The sequence below is a fragment of the Phascolarctos cinereus genome, unplaced genomic scaffold (assembly GCF_003287225.1).
Source record: "Phascolarctos cinereus isolate Bilbo 61053 unplaced genomic scaffold, phaCin_HiC Scaffold_1;HRSCAF=81, whole genome shotgun sequence".
NCBI classification, from domain to species: Eukaryota; Metazoa; Chordata; class Mammalia; order Diprotodontia; family Phascolarctidae; genus Phascolarctos; species Phascolarctos cinereus.
Window position 1 is genome coordinate 101,370,204 of NW_027555514.1, and position 20,568 is coordinate 101,390,771.

The window sequence follows — 20,568 nt, forward strand, 5'->3', positions numbered from 1 at the left end:
ATTTATCAAGTTTGCTTTCTACTGTATGCAACAGAAATACCTCCTGTTGATCAACAGGTGACATAAAAGAATGACATTTACAGAATGCCATTGTAATGTCAGAACTATAAATAAGGTGATCATCATGCAGATATCAATCCATTCTGGTATTAATAGTTGAGTCTTAGTTATTTATAGAGAACAACCTTGGTCCATTAATACATATAATTGAGAACAGCAACCAGGAGTCTTTCAGTCAAGGTACACAGCTGAAAGGGTCAATAATCACTCCTTCCATTGTTTTCTGTAGGCAAGTCCTTTATCAATAGAAATCTGACAGCAATTAAATTCTGGCATTTTCCTGCTACTGGATGAACAAGATGCTGGAAGCCATTACTATAAAGCATACTGCTACATAGGGACTGTTTCATTCATCGATTCTGGCACACTTCCAAAATATACCCAACAGTCCAGTCTTATTTTTGTCCAAGAGGCTAGGAGACAAGGATCGGATATATGCACAGGTATACATAAGCAGCAAGATTACTGTCAGCAGGCTCTGAAAGTTGAAAATGGCAGATATAGTGAGACCTTCACTACCCCCAGCCACATCACCCTTCCTGGGTAACGGGCAGAAGAAGAGTTTAGCCCTGCCCCCTCCTCGCCTCCCTCCCGAAATAGAGGACTTTCAAGCATTCTTGATGCAAAGACCAGAGCTAAATAGAAAATTTGACTTTCAAATACAAGACTCAAGTGAAACATGAAGAGGTAAACAGGAAAGAGAAATCATAAGAGGCTTATTAAGGTTGAACTGTTTACATTCCTGCATGGAAAGATGATATTTATAACTCATGAGACCTTTGTCAGTATTAGGGTAGTTGGAGGAAAAAAATTATATGTATGTATGTAGATAGATAGATAGATAGATAGATAGATAGATAGATAGATAGATGGATGGATGGATGGATAGATGGATAGATAGATAGGTAAAGGGCACAGGGTGAGTTGAAGATTAAGGGGTCATATCTGGAGAATAAAATTAAGGGATGAGAGAGGATTATACTGGGAGAAGGAAAAAGGGAGAGGTAGAATGGAAAATTATCTCACAAAAAAAAAACAGAAAAGAAAAGGCTCTTACAGTGAAGGGGACCACAGGGGAAGGTGAGAGGGAATGAGGGAATCTTATTCTGATCAGATTTGGCTTAAGGAGGGAATAACATACACACTCAATTGGGTATGGAAATCTGTCTTACCCTACAGGAAAATAGGGGGAGAAGGGGACAAGAGAGCAGGAGGATGATAGAGAGGAGGGCAGATTGGGAAAGGGGGTAAACAGAAGCAAACACTTCTGAGAAGGGACAGGGTCAAAAGAAAGAATAGAATAAATGGGGGGGCAGGATAGGATTAAGGGAAATAGAGTCAGTTTTTCACAACATGACTACTATGAAAGTGTTTTGTATAACTGCACATGTACAATCTATATGAGTTGATTGCCTTTTCAATGAGGGTGGGTGAGGAGGGAGGAAAGGAGAAAATTTGGAACCCAAAGTTTTAAAAACATATGTTTAAAAAAAAGTTTTCACATGCAACTGGGAAATAAGAAATGTAGGAAATGGGGTACAGAAATCTATCTTACCCTACAGGAAAATAGAAGGGGAAGGGAATAAGAGAAGGGGGAGAGAGATAGAAGGGAGGGCAGACTAGGGGAAGGGATATTCAGAATGCATGCCATCTTGGGGTGGGGAAAGGGTGAGATGGGGTGAAAATTTGGAACTCAAAATCTGGAAGTAAATGTTGAAAACTAAAAATAAATTTAAAAAAAACACATTTATTATTCACTATGGGCAAAGAACTGGAGATACAAGGACGAAAAAGAAACTGTCCCTGTTTAAATTCTATAGAGTTCATAGACTCGAGAGAAAAGAGTTCTGATCACATTCTGAAAAGTCCAACAGAACAGAATATTAATATAATCAGAGAGCCAAGAGGTGAAGAGTCTTGTGAGGATAGTTTTTTAGACATAGTGCATATTAGAGCCGATGGCAAGAATAACAATTTCTCCTTGCTTGGAGCACATGACAGCTCACCAGAGTCCCTAATGTTGTTACTAAAACCTTAGTTTTTATCTAGGGATATCTGTTAAGCACATGAATGCCCTTACTTGAAGGCTACCTGTTAGTTCTTAGCTATGCTTAGACCTGACTTGATCTGACAGTGACTGCCAGGTCATCCTCAGAATCTCAGGTAAAAAAAGTGGGGTCTGTGGTAATTTCTGAGAAAATAAAGTTCTTTCAATCACATTTTAGTGCTACTTTGCCCATCTAAAATAAGACTGAAAAAAAAAATGGAAACCGAAGGAGAAATAGTAAAATAATGTCACTATAGAACAGAGAACTGTAACTGAACATGGAAGGGTCTAATAATCAGCAAAGAATACAATTGCTAACTTAATTTGTCCATTTATTAAAATTGATTTGTACTCAGCAACCAATTCATAATTACTTAGAATCATGGTATTTTTAATTCAAGACAGTATTAGATATGAGTATTTAAAAAATATTTAATTATCTACCAAGAATTGTGAATTAGAATAACCTTGGACAAGTTTTGTGTGTGTGTGTGTGTGTGTGTGTGTGTGTGTGTGTGTGTTACATTGCCTTATATCTGTATTTTTAGACACCGTTCCAAGGCTGGATCAAGTGTGGGATCCATCTAATAGTGTATAAAGTACAAATTATGGAATGGTAAGAATATTGTGAGAGCACCTGGATGATGCAATAGATACAGTGCCAAGCCTGGAGTCAAGTTGCTAGCTGTGTGATCCTGGGCAAGTCACTGAACTTGCCTTAATTTCCTCATCTCCAAAATGAACTGGAGAAGAAAATGGAAACCACTCCAGCAAATGGGCCAAGAAAACCCCAAATGGGGCCATGAGGAGTTGAGTATGACTGAAACAACTGAGCAACAGCAACAGAAGAGTCTTAGGATGTAGATTTACACATCCTATAGCTCTTTAGAACACTGCATTTGGAATCAGAGGACCAGGGTTCGAATCCCACTTCTGTTGGTAAATATGACCTTGGGCAAGTAGCTTAACATTACTGGGCCTCAGCTTCCTTATCTGTTTCAGATGAAATTGTTGAAGAGATGTCTTCCAAGACCCATTATAACTGTAGAGCTATGTTCCTATGATCATATGATAAACAAACAATAAAATTGTGATCTGACACTGTCCATAAGGTAAAAAAAAATTTTTTTTAATTAAAAAAAATAAAAAGAGATAAAAAAATGAAAAGAAATGAGACCTTTATCAGAGACACTGGCTGTAAAGTAAGGTCTTTCTTTAACAATACCAGGCTAGTAGATTCATTTGCTTTTATGTGTTGTATACCTAATATATTCTTTTTAAACCATTACCATATTGTTTTGAGAATTACTGTTTTGTAGTACAGTTTGAAGTCTGACACTGATAGGCCTTCTTCATTCCAACTTTTTACCCATTCTTTCACTCAAAATTCTTGACCATTTTTTTTGCCTCCACATCAATTTCATTATTACATGATATATCCAAATTAACAGAACAAAAAAAGAGAAATTAAACAACCCAATTTCAGAGGAAGAAATTGAATGAGCCATAAATGAACAGCATGAATTGGATGGATGCATAAGTGAATTCTATCAAATGTTCAAAGAACAATTAATTCTAATATTACATAAACTGATTGTAAAAATAGCAAAAGGTATCCTTCCTAATTTGCTCTATGACACAGCACACCATTGACTCATACTGTGCTGAGCTTTGAAGGAAACTAGGAATTCTTCAAAATCAAACTAAGAAGTTTGAGTTACTGGGGATATCCTGAGAAAAGGAACAGGGACAGAAGACTCCATCTCCACACAGGATACTCCATATCCTGTGTGGAGAATAAGAAGGCCTATTTGCCTGGACTATTTAGCGCATGAATAGGAGTTATAAATAATAAGGCTAGAAAATTGTGTTGGGAGTTAGGTTATGAAGAGCTTTAAATATTGATCAGAGCAGTGTGTATTTGATGTTTGAGGAAACAAGGAATCAGTGGAGTTTGTTGAGCAGAGGAGTGGCATAATCGGATTTGTGGGGGAATTTTTTTTAGGGAATTACTTTTGACTGCTCTGTGGAGTGTGGGTTAGAGAGGACATGGACCTGAGACACAGAGACCAATGAGGAAACCATTGCCCTAGTCCAGGGGACAGCTGGGGGCTTAACCTGGGATGATGGCTTCATCCGTAGCGAGGAGACAGATTTGAGTTAGGTTGTGGTGGCAAAATTGATGAGACTTGGTGACTAAGTGGATGTATTGACATTCATCAATCCTTTCAGCACCAGGGGACGAAGTTCAGTTAGGCCTGATCACTTGAATTCATGAAGATCAGCTAGGGGTTTGCTGCCTATCTCCCTACTTATCTAGAGTGTTCACTCCCCATCAGACATTTTTGCTGTGTCCTTTCTAATTTCCAAATCATTCTTTTGGTAGAGCAAACAAACACGACCTCTTCTGAGACCCTTTCAGTTCTGGATCTGTGATCCTATGATCCTAAGGAGAGACCACTTCTACCTTCTCCACAGTCCATTATCATTATCCCATCTACCCTGAGAAGTGGCCTTATCTCTTCCTTGAATCTCCTCTTTTTCCCAATACAAATTTCCTTTTTATTGCGCTTTGCACCTTTTCTGTCACAGCTTATCCTGATGCCTTATGTTGCTTCTCAGTAATTGCCTCTTCAATTCCTCCATTTGAGACTGTTTTCTTTGGGCTATCTACTTTCTGTCTGGCTTAACATATTTATACTTTTTCCCAAATCTTCATCCATTTATTTTCTTATCAATTTTGTTGGATGATTCTTCCTCCTTCTTCTTCTCTTTCTTCTTTGTCTTCCTCCTCCTCCTGATCTCCCAGGCTAGAAGTACAGTAGCCACATAGCCACCACTCAGAGGCCCCAGAACCCAATCCCACTGCCAATCAACACAGAAGTTCTGTTTCCAACCTGGGTTTCTTTGTCCTTCCTTAGGCAGCCTGGTGGCTTCTCCATGTCCTGCCACTATATAAGAGAACCCTCCTTACCATAATAAAAATAGCAATGAAGAAAAAAAATATGATTGAAGATGCAAGCCTATACAGAGACTAAGAAAAAAAAACAGATATTGTTGGCTAATGGTTGAGTTAAAGAACAAATTATAGAAACAATACAAAATTATACTAAAAGACGACAGCAGAAATAAAACACCCAGAGTTAAGAAATGTGGCCAAAAATGATGCAAACTTTTATTTCTGAGTACATATTTACAAGAGAAAAAAAACCATAATTATTTAAGTTGGCAAAAAAATTAGAAAATGAGAAAGAATACAACAAAAGCTAATTGAAAAAGAAGAATCAATGGAAGTAAAGGAGAAATGACCCACAGGTTTAGACTGAGTGTGTAATATACTTTATAAAGCAATAATACAGAGGAAGAGATATATAATTTAAATACCTCTAAATACATTGCTGCAAAAATAAATCCTATATGGCATTTTTTTTTCTTTAGGCAACTGGGGTTAAGTGACTTGCCCAGGGTCACATAACTAGTAAGTGTCAAGAGTTTGATCTGAGGTTGGATTTGAACTCAAGTCCTCCTGACTTCAGGGCCAGTGCTCTATCCACTGCGTCACCTAGCTGCCCCCCATATGGCATTTATACTGACTTCCACTACCTGTCACTACATTCTATAAACCTGCTCCAATCCCTCTCTTGTAGGTAGCTTGGGACATTGCCACCAATTACATTTGTCTCTCTCCTCCTTTCAGTGACATTGTCTCCACTCTTCTCATCTTTCCATCAGGCCTCAATTACTCATCAATTCTAACTTCTCATCTTTCCCTTCCCAAACCCTCCACTATTCCTGACCTTCCTCATTAATCTTTTTTTCCCCTTTTCCCCACCCTACCATGGTCTCTATATATATATTCTCCTCCCCTTAACAAACACCAGAACTCCTTGGATCTCTCCTGGTGTCCACAGTGACCTCCTGGACCTGAAATTTTCCTGGGCCAAGATTTACATCATCATCATAATAATAACTAGCACTTATAAAATATTTTTACAAAACCAAAATGTTGTACATGTTTTGTCACTTAATCCTTACAACAACTCTGTGAGGTAGGTGCTATTATTATCACCATTTTACATATGAGGAAACTGAGGCTGGAAGAGGTTATATGACTTGCCCAAGGTCACATAGCTAATAGGTATCTGAGGCAGGATCTGAACAGTTTTTCTTAACTCCATGCCCAACATTCTATCCATTGCATCACCTAGCTGCCCATAAAGGGTGTCCCAAAAGCCTTGGTGGAGTTTTAAGCAATTAAATATTAAAACTTCACTAAGGCTCTTAGGACAAAAAGGTACATCTTTGGCCAATAAGCAGGTGTCATTTTTGGCCCTAAATAAGTCAACCCAGTGAGGCCCTTAGCCGTAGTTTGTCTTTAGAAAATGCTGAACAGCAGTAATGAGACTTCTGCTCCCACTCAATCACAAAGAAGGAAAAAGCAATCTGCCCATGCCCTCTCACTGAGGATTCAAAGCATACAGGGTTACTAACAAATACCAAATTAAATTCCATAACACTTTTTAAAAATTAGGTCGGGCTAATTAAGTGAAGCATTAGAATATATAACAGTGATCGGCAAATATATTGATTACAAGGGTCCATAAAGGTCTTCCAGTAACTGGTTCAAAGTCCAGCTCCAAATGGTTATGAGGAACTCCGCCATGTCACCACAAAGTGATACTCCAAGCTTATGCTGTATGTAATCAAGTCCACTGAAAGCACCTGCAAGGAACCAAAAGAAGAACATGGGTTCTCTTTCCACAGATCTAAGCATAGGCCAGCAGATTTCCCTCTAGAGTATTCTATGATAACCACAACATACCCAATGGAGGCAGCACAAGTATTATGATCCTTGTTAAAAGATCAGGAAACTGAAGATCAGGAAAATTAAGTCACTAGCTCAAGGTGACCCAGCCAGTAAATGGCACAGCTCAGCCATGAGGCCTGGTCTTCTGACTCAGTACCACATGACTTCCCATGTAAGTTTGTCTCTGCTGGACCACAGCCTAATTGCTTTTTTCCTCCTCCTACCTAGATGTTCTTCTTTCTCCTCTCCATCTTTTCTTCATATCTCCACCTCCCAACTCAAGAATACCAAGCATATTCTGTTTTTCCTTTTATCTATCATTTTTTTAAGCAAATAATCCTAAGGTGGTTGAAAGCTATCGGTTGTTGTTGTTCAGTCATTTTCAGTCATGTCCAACTCTTCATGGCTCCATTTGAGGTTTTCATGGCAAAGATACTGGAGTAACTGGTTTGTCATTTCCTTTCCCAGCTCCTTTTACAGAGAGGAAACTGAGGCAAACAGAGTTAAGTGACTTGTCCAAGGTCACACAGCTAGTAAGTGTCTGAGGCCAGATTTGAAATCAGAAAGGTGAGTCTTTCTGACTCCAGGCCCAACATCCTATCAATTGCGCCACCTAGCAGCCAACTGATTGTTAGCTTGTTATAATCTTGTGTCATTCTATGAGTATGAGTGTGCATACTGTGTGTGTAGTCTTCTAGCATATTTGGAGGAAGACAGGGGAAATTGCTTGTTATGAAAATTGAAATAAATGTATAAATAATAATAAACATTAGAACAAAATACAGAAGAACACCTGTGTGGAGATCAGTGTGTTCAGGAAGTACCAAGAGAGGAAGACGGGGGTACGTTTTAAAATGGACAAATAGGTGGAGGTTTTCAATTTGTAGTATGTGATTTGGATGGGAATAGTTACTAACACTAAGAGTAGGAAAGAGCGGAATAAGATATGGTTCTCTTAAACTTCAGTCCTCTGGCACTTGAAGTCCTTAACAATCTGTCCACAATTTACCTTTCCAGCCTCCTTATGCCCAACTGACTCTCACACTCTGTGGTCCAAACTAATTAGCGTTCTTACCATTCCCTATACATAACCCTTCCACTACCATCTTCATACCTTTGCAATGACTATTCCCCAGATCTAGAATACATTCCTTCCTCACTCTTAATTCTTAGAATCATTCAATTCCTTCAAGACTCAGGTCAAATACCACCTTCTACATGAAGCCTTTTCTCATGCCCAGCCATCCATCTCTAAACCACCTCATATTTATTGATTTAATATGCTAAATATGGATTAAATAAGGTAATTGTAAAAGTATTTATCATTGTGCCTGGCTCATAGTAGGTACTAAATAAATGTTTCTTCCTTTCTATTATATATGCCATATATATATATATATACACACACACACACACATATATATGCATGTATATATGTAAATATGCATATATCTACATATGCATATATCTACATCTAGTTATACCTATAACTATATCTATCTGTATCTATGTATATCCCTATATATATATACATATATATACTATATATCTTTTTATATCTATCTACATATAGATAGATATATACCTTTATATCTCTATCTCTCTATCTAGTTTCTCACAACAGAATGCAAGCTCATTGAGAGAAGGGGCATTTTATTTTTCTCTTTGTTTCCCCAGCACTTAGCACATAGCAGACTTTTAATAAATGCTTATTGAGGGTTTTGTTTTTCTTCCCTTCTCAATGTATCAGAGAGGGAAAGGTGGGAAGGAGAGAACTGAAAATAAAATTGAATTTAAAAAATAAATGTTTGTGGAATGACTGATTGATTATTTCTACTGGAAGTCAATCTTCCAGGTAGTTTTCCCTTTTTCAAAAATGGCCATCTAATGGAGACTTTGTCCAAATTTCTAGACTTAGGAATGAAATATTAGGATTAAGAGCCTCAGTCTCTCCCATATATCCCATTTTCCCTTTCCCAGTGAGCCTGAGCTAAAGTGGTAGGAGTTATGAGTAGGGCACCAGGAAGGCAAACACATGAACAGAGCTACAAGGACTCAACCCTTAGACATTTCACTAAGACCATTCATTAGTCACAAACCTGTGTTGTTTGGTTATACTTAAAGTTGGCTAAGGGGAAATTCTGGTTGTTGTAAGTAATATCGACGTGGGTAATAGAGGCAGTGCCTGCTCCCCATATGTAAATATAGCCCAGATGCAGTGGTCTTGTGGCTATGATGTATCGATTGTGAACAACGTGGTTCTCCAGTGTGTTCTGTGAAAAGAGAGAAACATTGGGGAGGGGGAGGACAGGAAATTATGAAGCCACTTTATTTCACTTCATTCCCCTTCATTCCATATCAAGTGAATGGTCTACAGTTACTCTGAATACAATCAGTCCATTTCTCCCTTTCTCAAGAATTTCTTTTTCCTTCCTACTGACACAGAAAAGTGGTATTGAATTATCTCTTTTTGCTGATGGGGAAACGAAGGCATTACTAGTTAGGTCAAATAATGAAGAAAATTTCAAGGTCACTGATTTTTCCTTACCAGGATACTATCACAGGATAACCAGGACTGTCTAGATGTCCAGCAATGAATACATCTGTATCCCCTGACAGGGGTTGAGTCTATTGACTCAAAGAACATTTAGTGAGCACCTGTTTCTCTACCTCAAACTTAACTAGGTCCTGTGAGAGACAAAGTCACTGATTTCAAATTGTGGAGACTAAAATAATAGACCTACTGGGTGGGAAAAGAATTTAGAAATAATTTAGCCCAGCCTTCTCAATTTACAGATGAGGAACCTAGGCCTCAAAGGAGCAAATTGACTACTCAAGACCATATAGATAGAACTCTGGTCTTCCAAGTTGATGAGGAGAGAAAACACACTTACAAATGGGGAAGAATCATAAGGCAGTATAGAAAAACATAGAAGGCACACTTTAAGGAAGCAGCTTAGTGCAGGGGAGAGACCATGGACACTATGAGTGAGGAAGACCTGAGTCCAAGTCAGACTATATGATCCTAGCTATATGATCACAGGCAAGTTACTTAATGACTCTCAGACTCAGCTTCCTCATTTGTAAAATGGAAATAATAATAGCACCTACCTCACATATTGTGAAGATCAAATGAAATTATATAAAGGGCTATATAAATAATAGCTGTTGTTATTAAGGAGTTGCCTGAGGCACACATTAGTTACATGACTTGTCCAGAGTTACACAGCTAGTATTAAAGGTGGGACTTGAAGTCAGGTTTTACATATTCCCAGCTTGTGCTCTATCTACTGGACCATCTCTGCAAATGGTATAATATAGGCCTTTAACATCATTAATAACACTTACCTGTCTAACAGAAAAGTTTGCCAAGTAATACCATCCCTTTTCATATGTATCTGCAAAAAACCAGTACATTCAAGAGAGTCATCACATATTCCCTGACTACTTCCCGTCTCCAAGCTTTACCTATCACCACCTCCCCCTCAAATCCACCACTAGGGTCAGGGGGTCTTTAAAGGTATATGAATAAAAACATTCTCATTCAAAGCCAACATGCTGAGTGACTGGAGGAGCATTTTCCCTCAAATACCTACATCTGCATTACTCTATTCTCTTAATTGCTCCTTACAGTGTTCCAATCTCCTCTTCTCCATTTTACACCTACACTTTGGGTATTGGTGATCATGTCTACTGGGCATGGCCATTGCCATTGCTAAATCATTATATGGTCCCGGTGTGACACAGAAGTAAGCAAAATTGCCTCTTGAAAAATTAATTCAAGTTTATTTTCCAACCAACTCACCAATGTTGTGATGCACCATGGTTGTCAATAACAGAGGGAAAGAGTGAGGAGCCTAGTCATGGGAGGAGCTACAGATTAGAAGAGGATAATGAATATGGGAGAAGAGGAGTGAAATGAATATGGGAGAGATAAGGGAACTCTGGTGGATTTCAAGGTCAAGCTGACCTGAAGATGCCATGAGAGAAAGGAGGAAAAGATAACAAGATTTATTGACTCATTAGATGAATGGGAGGAAAGCTCAAAAGAGCTCTAGAGATCATGGGCAAAAGCCCATGGGCTCTATTTAAATGCTTCAAGGATCCATGATGATTAAAAAAAATTCCAGTTATGTGTAAAAATGTTAAGGATTCATGCTAATTTTATCACTACTGATACTTCCTCCCCTGAGGCAGATCACAACACCTCCATGGTTTACTAAACTGTCTTCAGGGGTTGCTGTGGTTGAAATTATAGTAAACACCCTCCACCACCCTCAGGTTCTGGGTTTGGCTAAAGTAGTCCTGAGACAACTGACATGGGGTCACATACCCAAAGTGAGAAGGGACCTCTGAGGCTGTCTTGACCAACTCTCTCATTTTACAACTGAAGAAGCTCTTAAGAGATTACATCACATAGGTAGTAAGCATCAGAAGCAGGTTTTGAAGGCAGGTGGTTTGACTCCAGAGCCAAAACTCTTTGCCCTACTTCTCAAGTAGATAGATACATAAAATCCCTGACCTAAACTCATCATCCTTGAAGACTCTCCAGTTTGGTGGCACTCCTAGAGCATTTGTTTTGTTGCTAGCCTTTGAAAACCCAGGTGATTCTCATTACTAGCAACAAGGCAACAGGATAACTTCTTGGTGGAGCAATACACATGCAATCGGCAGAATTTTTAGTATATAATTAATAGTTCAGGGTGCTTGGGCTTACCCTCAGATCATGGTGATTTCCTATTATCAATGAGAAGGTTTCCGATGGTCAAGATATAGCCTCTTTAGAAGCTAAAAATAAAACATGACCACAGACGCTACCTGTCTGTATCCAATCAATCACTGCTTAAACTAACAATCAAGGTGTTAGTCAGGTAATGGTGGTGCTACTTTGGATTTATTCTCACTACACAAGACCACTACCACGAGCGCTCAGGAAATGTAAAGTGTGTTCTATGTACTCCAGGGAACCCCTGAGTTGCTCCTAATAGCAACAACTACTTAGGAAAGGGAACAAGTGTTTATCTCAGCTACAGTTGGGGATAAAACTACCTCCAGTACCACCAGGAACAATCATCATGCTTCCGCCAGAAAGGTTAGGTTTTTCCTGATCTGGATGGGACCATGTGTACCTCTTTCAGCGAGCCTTCCTAGAGTACGCTAGTCCATCACAGCCATGACTTATGTAAGGGGCTTATGAGCCACATGAAAACTATGTCCTAGTAACAAAGAGGGTACTTGGACTTGTTTTGCCATCTGCTTTCCTTTCTTTTTTTATTCTTTGTCACAAGCAATGGATTGATGGGAAGGGAAAGGAGATATAATCAGAAATAAATAAAAGATATTAATTTTTTTAAAAACTGTTTTTATAAAACTTCATTCTTGTTTCTTGGTGTGGTAGTAGTTTGAGTATCTGGGCCCTGGGGAGGAACTTAGGACTTACCCACCTTTAACTGGATCAAATCTCTAGACATACAAATTTTCTGTCGCTAATAGGATAAAATAGAAGGGACCTTAGAATTCATCAAGTCCAATCTTTCATTTGATAGATTAAGACACTGGGGCACAAAGAGATTAAATTACTTGCTCAGGGTCACACAGCTAAGCAGGATTTGCACCCAGAACTTCCAGACTGCACATCTAATGCCCTATCCAGTAAACCATGCTATGGCTACGCCTGGCTTTTAAAATAAAACTTTATAAGTGGTTTGAGCTTGAAGAAGAAAGGACAAAATAGTTCTGTAGCATGTACAAGTCTTCTGATGGGGGTAATTAGACTTTGCCTAGGCAGCCCCTACTCACCGATGGTCTGTCCATCATCCCAGAAGAGCCAGCCTTCAGCTTTTCCTTCATCATCCAAGGCAGCTATGAGACCCATAGAGTTTTGCCGGCTGTTAGCATAAGAAAAAATGGTTAGACTCACACCCACCGAGTACATTTTATTTATAACAATAATAGTACTAGTTAGGATTCATATAATGTATTAATGTTCACAAAGCACATCATATATATGTTACCTCATTTGATCTTTACAACTGCTCTCCCCCAGGTGCTACTATTATTCCCAATTTTCAAATAAGGAAATTGTGGCAGATAGCAGTCAAATGATTTGCCTAGGGTCATACAGGTGTTTGCCACTAGAGAAAGAAATGGCAAACCACTCCAGTATCTTTGCCAAAAAGGCCCATGGACAAAAGTCCATGAGATCACAAAGAGCTGGACACAACTGAAGCAACTGAAAAACACCATAGCCACTAAATGTTGTAGGCAAGATTTGAACTCAGGTCTTCCTGACTTCAGGCCCAAAATTCAATCCACGCTACCACCTAGCTGTCTTTAGAGCATCTGGTATTATTATACATGTTTTGCAAGGAAAGGAATTAAAATTCAAATTTGTTGTTGTTCAGTCATTTCCAACTCTTTGTGACCCCATGGACCACAGTGTGCCAATACCGTCCGTGGAGTTTTCTTGGCAAAGATACCAGAGTGGTTTGCCATTTCCTTCTCCAGTAGATTAAGGCAAATCAAGGTTAAGTGACTTGTCCAGGTTCACACAACCAGTGTCTGAGGCTGGATTTTAATTCAAGTCTTTATGACTCCAAACCCATCTCTCCATCCACTGAACCACCGAGCTGCTCAAATATTCAAGTTAAAGTGCCAATAACATCAATCTACTCCTATATGTGTTCCAATGTATCCATCTACTCGTGTGTGACCTACTATTTCAGGCTGGCTACTCCAGCCATTCTTCATCTTACTACCTAGCCAACTTCTCACAAGCAAAGCTGACAATATACATGTATCCCTCTATCCCATTCTTAATTTCAGTTCTAGAGCCATAATTAAAACAATCCAACTATATTACAACTACTACTGGAAAGGATGTATAAACCTATTCCCCTAGGCTCCACTCACCATCCTTCCATTGCTATAACTTACAAATAAAAGTACCCATCATTGTCCAGTTTTTCCCTACATGTGCTGTCTCTTTCTGTTAACAATGTAAGTGCCTTGAGGGGAAAGACTATTTTCAATTTTGTATTTGTATTCTCAAGGCTTAGCACAGTGGTTAGCCTATGTCATATCTGACGCTTCATGACCCTATTTGGGATTTTCTTGGCAAAGATTCTACAGTGGTTTGTCATTTCCTTCTCCAGCTCATTTTACAGATGAGGAAACTGAGGCAAACAGGGTTAAGTCACTTGCCCACGGTCTCACAGCTAGTAAGTGTCTGAGGCCAGATTTGAACTTGCATAAACTCATGAAGATGAGTCTTCCCAACTCCAGGCCCAGCACTACCTAGCTGCCCAGCTTGGCCAATGGTAAATGGCTTTTAATTCATCTACTCCAGCACCCTCATTTTATAGATCACAAACCAAAACCTAAGTGAAGTCTAAGGTGTAGCCCAAAGCAAGTAACTTAACCTCTGTCTAGCAGAGCTGGGATTCAAACTCAGGTACTGACTGGAAAACCAGTACTCTTTACATTGTTCCTTAAGAAGTGATAGGATCACAGGGGACTTTGAGGCCAGCTAATCTAATGCTTTCATTTTTTAGATAAGGAAGTTGAGGACCAGACAGATTAAGTGAATTTGTGCTATGGTAAAGGTAGGATTTGAACTTAGGTCCTGTGACTCTATATTCAGTTCTTTTTCTACTGTACCATGCTGTTTCTTATTATCTTTGGCCCTAGAATCCCTAAATCCTTTATTGGATATGCCTTAATGGCTTTAAAAGCATTAGCCTTCCTGGCATTCCAGAAACATAAGAAAGGACAGCAGAAGGAGAATTAACATTTTATCCAAGATTGCCATGAATCAGGTGACAGCCCTTTTCCCTGCCTTCCTGCCCCAATCTCCAAAGTCCAGCAGCCACTCCCAAATTTTACCTCTTTCCCACCAAAACTGAGGATGATTTATAATAATCAGTCAAAGAACTTGGCATAAATTGAGTCAAGGAGTTGCTACACTTCATTAGAAATTAATGTTGAAACTAATGTCTCCTAGGAAAGGTGGTATACATAGGGAAAATCTCAAGTCTCTTACTCACCTGTAGTAGGTGTTATTGGCGGGTTCTTGCCATGGAAGGATGTAGCCCCCACGGACATGAAGATTAATGTGGTTAAGGGGAGCTAATAATACTGTAAACTGTCCCCTCAGTCCTACATCTGATCCCTGTGGCAAGAAACAGGAGGGGATAATAAGAGACAGTATTTGCTTAAGGTATATTTACCTTTCTTCAGTCCTAACTTCAACTCCCCCACTGTCCCATCTCCACTGAATCTGCCTATCACCCTAAGTGAAACTACAACCATTTACTTAACTGAAATCTAAAGATATTTGAGTCAGAGAAGAGTGACTATCTAACCTGGACTTCCAGGTCAACTGTTTCATAGTTTCCCTCATCATCAAGTTAGATCTCCTACACATCTTTAAGCTTAAAGAGATCCTACATATCCTCTACCAACCCTTATTTCTTAGCTCTTGTGCCTGGATCTTTGTTCTTGTATCTTCTGGAAAAGAACAAAGAAAACACACAAATCTAGGCCATTGAAAATTCATTCCGTCCAACTCAATTGGGCCACAGCTCAGCAGTGTTTGGGACCATGAGAACATCACAGTCCAATTTGACCAGACCATAGAGTAAATCATGGAGAATATGCAGAAAGTAAGTTGGGACCAAAGTATAAATAGACGATCTTCAATGCCAGGCTATGCCAGATAAAACTAGGAAAGTTTCTGAGCCTGAGGGATAACATAATCATAAATATACATTATGAAAATTCTGGAAGAAAGATTCATAAGAAGAGAGACTAGGTGCAGGAAGAGAAGTTAGAAGGCTCTTGCAATGTACCAGTTTTAATGCAACAAGAGTCTAAACTAGTGCGGTCACAGTGGGAATGGAGAAAAGAGGATAGATAATCAAAGACAAAACAGAGATAAACTATTCAGGACTTGGAAGTTCTTGGTGGAGTGGTAAGGGAGATATAACTATCAAAGATGACTTCAAGGTTTCAAGTCCAGGTTACAGGGAGAATATGGCAGTATTGTTAATAGAAATAGAAAAATTTGGAGAAGGGAGAGTTTAGAATGAAAGATGTGGGATCTGTTATGGTCACATTTGCTGGTGCTGAAGTCAAATAGAAATTCCGTAGTGAGTGTGGGTCAGCACTACACATATAAATGCAGAAATTATTCTCTTAGAAATGATGGTTCAAGCCACATAAATGAGTAAGATCACTGAACACATATGGAAAGAAGTAGCCATGGAAAGAGCCTTGGAAACCTCCTCTGTTTTGGTATTCAGAAGAGAAGAAAGGTCATTGATAAAGACAAATAAATCTGAGTGGTAGTCAGTGTGTGAGTAAATAATGGAACAGAAGAAACCCAGGCAAAACAGACAACCAAGAAGGATCTGATGCAACGAAGGGCAGTAACCACAAGGACTGAGAAAGGGCCCTGGATTTGGCAATTATAAGATCAATAACTTTCAGTCTTCCTTTAGAGAGAAGAGATTGTCATTTCAACTTCAACTCAACATTACTTACTTGACAACTTCCCTTAACAAGCTTCACTTCACTTCCTGAGAAAGACGGATACCTCATCTTTTCAAGGACTAAGATATGTATTTGAGATTCTATCCGTACTCTAGAATCCAGAGGGACTCTACCTCAACACTTAGCCATTTTCCAACATCTTCAGTAACTCTCTGTTGTCTCTTTTCTATCTCTGAGCTTAAAGAAAAATTATCTTGACTGTGCTTAATTCCTGTAGTTATTGTCTTATTTACTTTTCTTCATGTTTTCATGGTAATACTTTTAATTTTAACACGGATTGTCTCCATTTCCTTAATGTAGCTTCCATTTCTATCATTCCACAGAAATTTCACAATTGTTGGGAACTCCACATTCTGAAAAGAAAAGGTTATTGATCCATTAACCCTGATCCTTAGGTCAGGAGGTTGGGCTCCCTTAAAAGAAGCTGGCTGCTGCAGAATAGCCCCAGTTGCATAGCAAAATAGCAGAGTCATACACAAATATTCTGACTAAAGGCAGGTGCATCCCAGCAGGAAGAGAGTGATTGTTCTGTCATTCAATCATACCCAACTCTTCCTGGTTTTCTTGGCAAAGATACTGGTTACCCTTTCCTTTTCCAGTGTGTCTGCAATATACAGAGGGGGAACAGAAGCAAAAAGGGGTTAAGTGACTTGCCCAGGGTCACACAGCAAGTAAGTGTCTGAGCCCAGGTTTAAACTCAGGTCTTCCAGACTCCATGGCTAGTACTCTATCCACTATGCCACCTAGCTGCCTGAGAGAGTGATAGTGAGTCATTAAAATGACCATAGTTCAGGACTCAGTGCTTAAGGTGAGGAGAGAAAAGAGGGGAAGCCTATGGGAAAGAACTGGGTAGAAGACACAGGAAGTCTGTTCAATGCAAGGCAGAATTCCCTAGAGTAATTAGAAGTGTATATATTAACTCATTTGGGTGAACTTAGAAACCATTTCACTAAAGCTATTTCTGGAGACTCCTGTAGCACCCTGAATATGAATCTCACCAAAACTAATTTAGAAGTTGAAGACCCTATAAGCAAAAATTGCTTTATTTGATAAAATTCCTCTTTTCTACTGGGATACAAGTGATTCACTCAGCTCACAAGGGCTAGTCACCATAGCTCCTGCCATTTTTGAAAAGTGCTTAGTAAATACTTGACTTTGGAAGACTCCTAGCTACTCACGCTTATGATCAGAAAAACTGGAAAGAGTATTGATGATAACGGTATGCCAGGAATAACTACTCAAGGACTGTGTAGGACAAACATGACATAGATCCTGACAATATTCTAGAATGAGATATCTTCATCAACCACCACCCCATTTCACACCTAGACTATACGTATCATTCTGAACATAGGGAGCATGAGGTCATGTGTACCATCACAGAGGCTTACCGTATAGAAATCATACCAGCGGGCATTGGGGAGATAGGCAGTCACACTCGAGGCATTCTACAGTAAATTACATAACATAAAAATAAGTAAATAAATACATGGACAAATTGGTCAAAATTTTCTAGAGGCATTAACATGATTAATAATCACTACATTTAAGAGTATTCAAAAGCAACATATTATGGACTTCTCATGTCTTCACTGACTCCCAATGACACCATGATTTAAGGGTAAGAGGGAGTATTATTCATTTTACAGATAAGGAAATTGAAGCCTCAAGAAAGATTTAAAGCTGCAGAACAATTCAATGCCAACACAAGGACTAGACCCTACCACTGGGAGGCCACACTCAGACCCAATTCTACTACTCAATATTATATCTCAGTTTGGATTATGAAGAGGCTCAGGAGAACCCATACTCACAGGTTCCAGGACAGGGCTGATTAAAAAGGCTGGACCCCACAAGAATTGACGGTATATGTCCCAGGTTTCTCTGTCTTCCACAAACCTGAGCAGAGAAATATGGTGTCACAATTCAATGGTAAAGACAATGTCCTCTCAGGCCATTGGATCACTGAAGTTACTGCTCAAAGGGACCTTAGAAAGGAGTGTAACTTTATGATTCTGATGAGTCTCCAGGGGGTTTGGGCTCCACCCAAGAAATGCCCAACCTCTGTTCCCTTTGTGTCCTTCCTTCTTTCCCTAGGTCTGGTTCAATCAGGCACAGGTAAGGATATTAAGCATGGAGCATTTGAAATATCAAGGTGACTGCCTTATTTCCTAGCCCCAGGGCTTTCTCCTACTATTATGTAGATGTTCAGGAAATGTTTCAAAATACTTGTAGCCTATCACACTCATAAAATAGAAAGTCAAATTGCTGACTTATAAAGAAAAATATAATTTTCTATATCACTAAATGAAAAAGAAAAGACTTTTGGATTATCAAGTGTCACTATATAATTCTCATGTTTTAAAAAAAGGAAAAATTATAACAAAAACATGTATTCATATAGTGCTTGGAGTTGTGCAAAATGCTTTCCTCACAGCAAACCTATAAGGTAGAAAGCATCATTATTATTGTCCCCACTGGACATTAAGAAAACTGAGCCTCAGAGCAACAGAACATGTGGTTCGCTCATGGTCACAACCTACTGCCATGGCTGAGATAAAAACAAGAACAACAAACACATCTTCTGACTCCAAGGTTCATGCTTGCTTCCATGTGCTTCCCCTCTACTAAGGATATACTCTATTTTAGAATGAATCAATGAATGAAAAAACACTGATCAAGTGCTCACTAGATGTAAGACAGTGGAGAAACAAATACAAAAGCAAGGCAGGCCCTGTTCTCAAGGATCTTCCATCCTAATAGGAGGAGGTAACACATTAAGGAGCTTCCTACCGCAATTCAAAATGGAATCCAACATAGCACCCTGAGACACAGAGTGGACACTTACTCATGAAGCAGGGGCCTGACAACAGTGCTGCCTTCTACATGGGCCTTGTGCATCAGGGTGTAGAGATAAGGCAACAGGGCATATCTTATCTGCAGGACATTTCTTGAAAGATCCTCAAAGGTGGAATTCCAGGCCACAGGGTCTTGTCTCTAGAGATAGAAGGAGTCAATACTCATACCAAACCCTTCACCTCACTTCACTTGGCAATACGCTAGATAACTTGAGAGCTGCCCTCTACTACACAGGGAACCTGCAGAGCCAGCCATGCTCTGCTTCCTAATTCCCCAGGCTACCATCCCCCTTGACCTTGGCTAGGGAAGACATTCTGATGCAGTGTTCCCTGCTTTGCTACACTTTACTGTACTCTAAAAATACTTAGATTCCAATAGGAAACTATATCTTGGGCAGCACAGACCAAACATATATTTGTTCTGCAGCAATCTTTCACTGCAGTGGATTAAAGCCAAAGAATGCATGTGTGAAAGATTAGAGGGACCCTGGGCATTGTAACCTCCTGCAAGAACTGTAGAAACTGCCCAGAGTCAGAACAGAAAACATCTCTGCTCTCTGCAATCTTTTTTCTTGAGTTTCTGGTAAAGGTGAGATATTCTAGAAAACTCCACCAGCTATGGGAATGTAGGTTACACAGTCTGTTGGGAAGGGAAGGACTGGTGACTACTGAGGTGGCTTCCAGGAAAGAGGGGCTCCATCAAGTCATGGGGGAGGAATTGAAGCAGGAGGTCTGGCACAAGGGCAGGCCTGAGGCACAAGCTGGTATCTCACCCTTTGCCCAATTGTATTGTGGTTCCTAGAGAAAGGGTAAAAGGCTCCCAGCTGCATCCAGCGAGCACACATCTCATATTCAGCATCTTCAAAGAACCCACAGATATCAGCTCCTGTCTGAGAACAAAAAGGGAAAACAGGAATGAGAATTTTATGAGTTTCTGAAACAATCTAAAAACGATGAAGTCAATTTGAGTGAGACTTACATAGGATATTCCAAAGAGACTGAATTCCATCATGCCTGCAATGAGAACCAAAGCTCTGTTAGATGAGGCAGGTTGGTAAACTGGACCAGGCTCTACCCTTCCCTGCTCATTGACTTAGATAGCTCAGTATGAATATAAGTCTAATGAAATACATGGAGTGATACACTTAATTAGTCAGGGACCTGAGCCCTCTGTGATCCTCTTCAAGAATCCAGAAAAATTACCGACTTACTGAGCACACAGGCTAGATTCCTCCCCACTCCAA

At 39.5% G+C, this 20,568-nt stretch overlaps 1 protein-coding gene and 1 pseudogene across 1 annotated transcript in view; both read right to left on the minus strand.

Moving 5' to 3' along the window:
• Positions 1 to 281: 281 nt before the first annotated feature.
• On the minus strand, positions 282 to 5,049 carry LOC110216164 (protein kish-A pseudogene; annotated as a pseudogene).
• A 209-nt stretch (positions 5,050 to 5,258) lies between these two features.
• Positions 5,259 to 20,568, minus strand: part of LOC110216253 (maltase-glucoamylase) — a 154,067-nt gene continuing 138,757 nt past the window's right edge. Inside the window, 10 exon segments of the mRNA XM_020998063.2 lie at positions 5,259 to 6,829; positions 9,014 to 9,187; positions 10,263 to 10,312; positions 12,714 to 12,802; positions 14,960 to 15,084; positions 17,858 to 17,914; positions 18,281 to 18,365; positions 19,315 to 19,463; positions 20,098 to 20,214; positions 20,304 to 20,338. Coding sequence (XP_020853722.2) covers positions 6,752 to 6,829; positions 9,014 to 9,187; positions 10,263 to 10,312; positions 12,714 to 12,802; positions 14,960 to 15,084; positions 17,858 to 17,914; positions 18,281 to 18,365; positions 19,315 to 19,463; positions 20,098 to 20,214; positions 20,304 to 20,338 — 959 coding nt within the window. The 3' untranslated portion in view covers positions 5,259 to 6,751.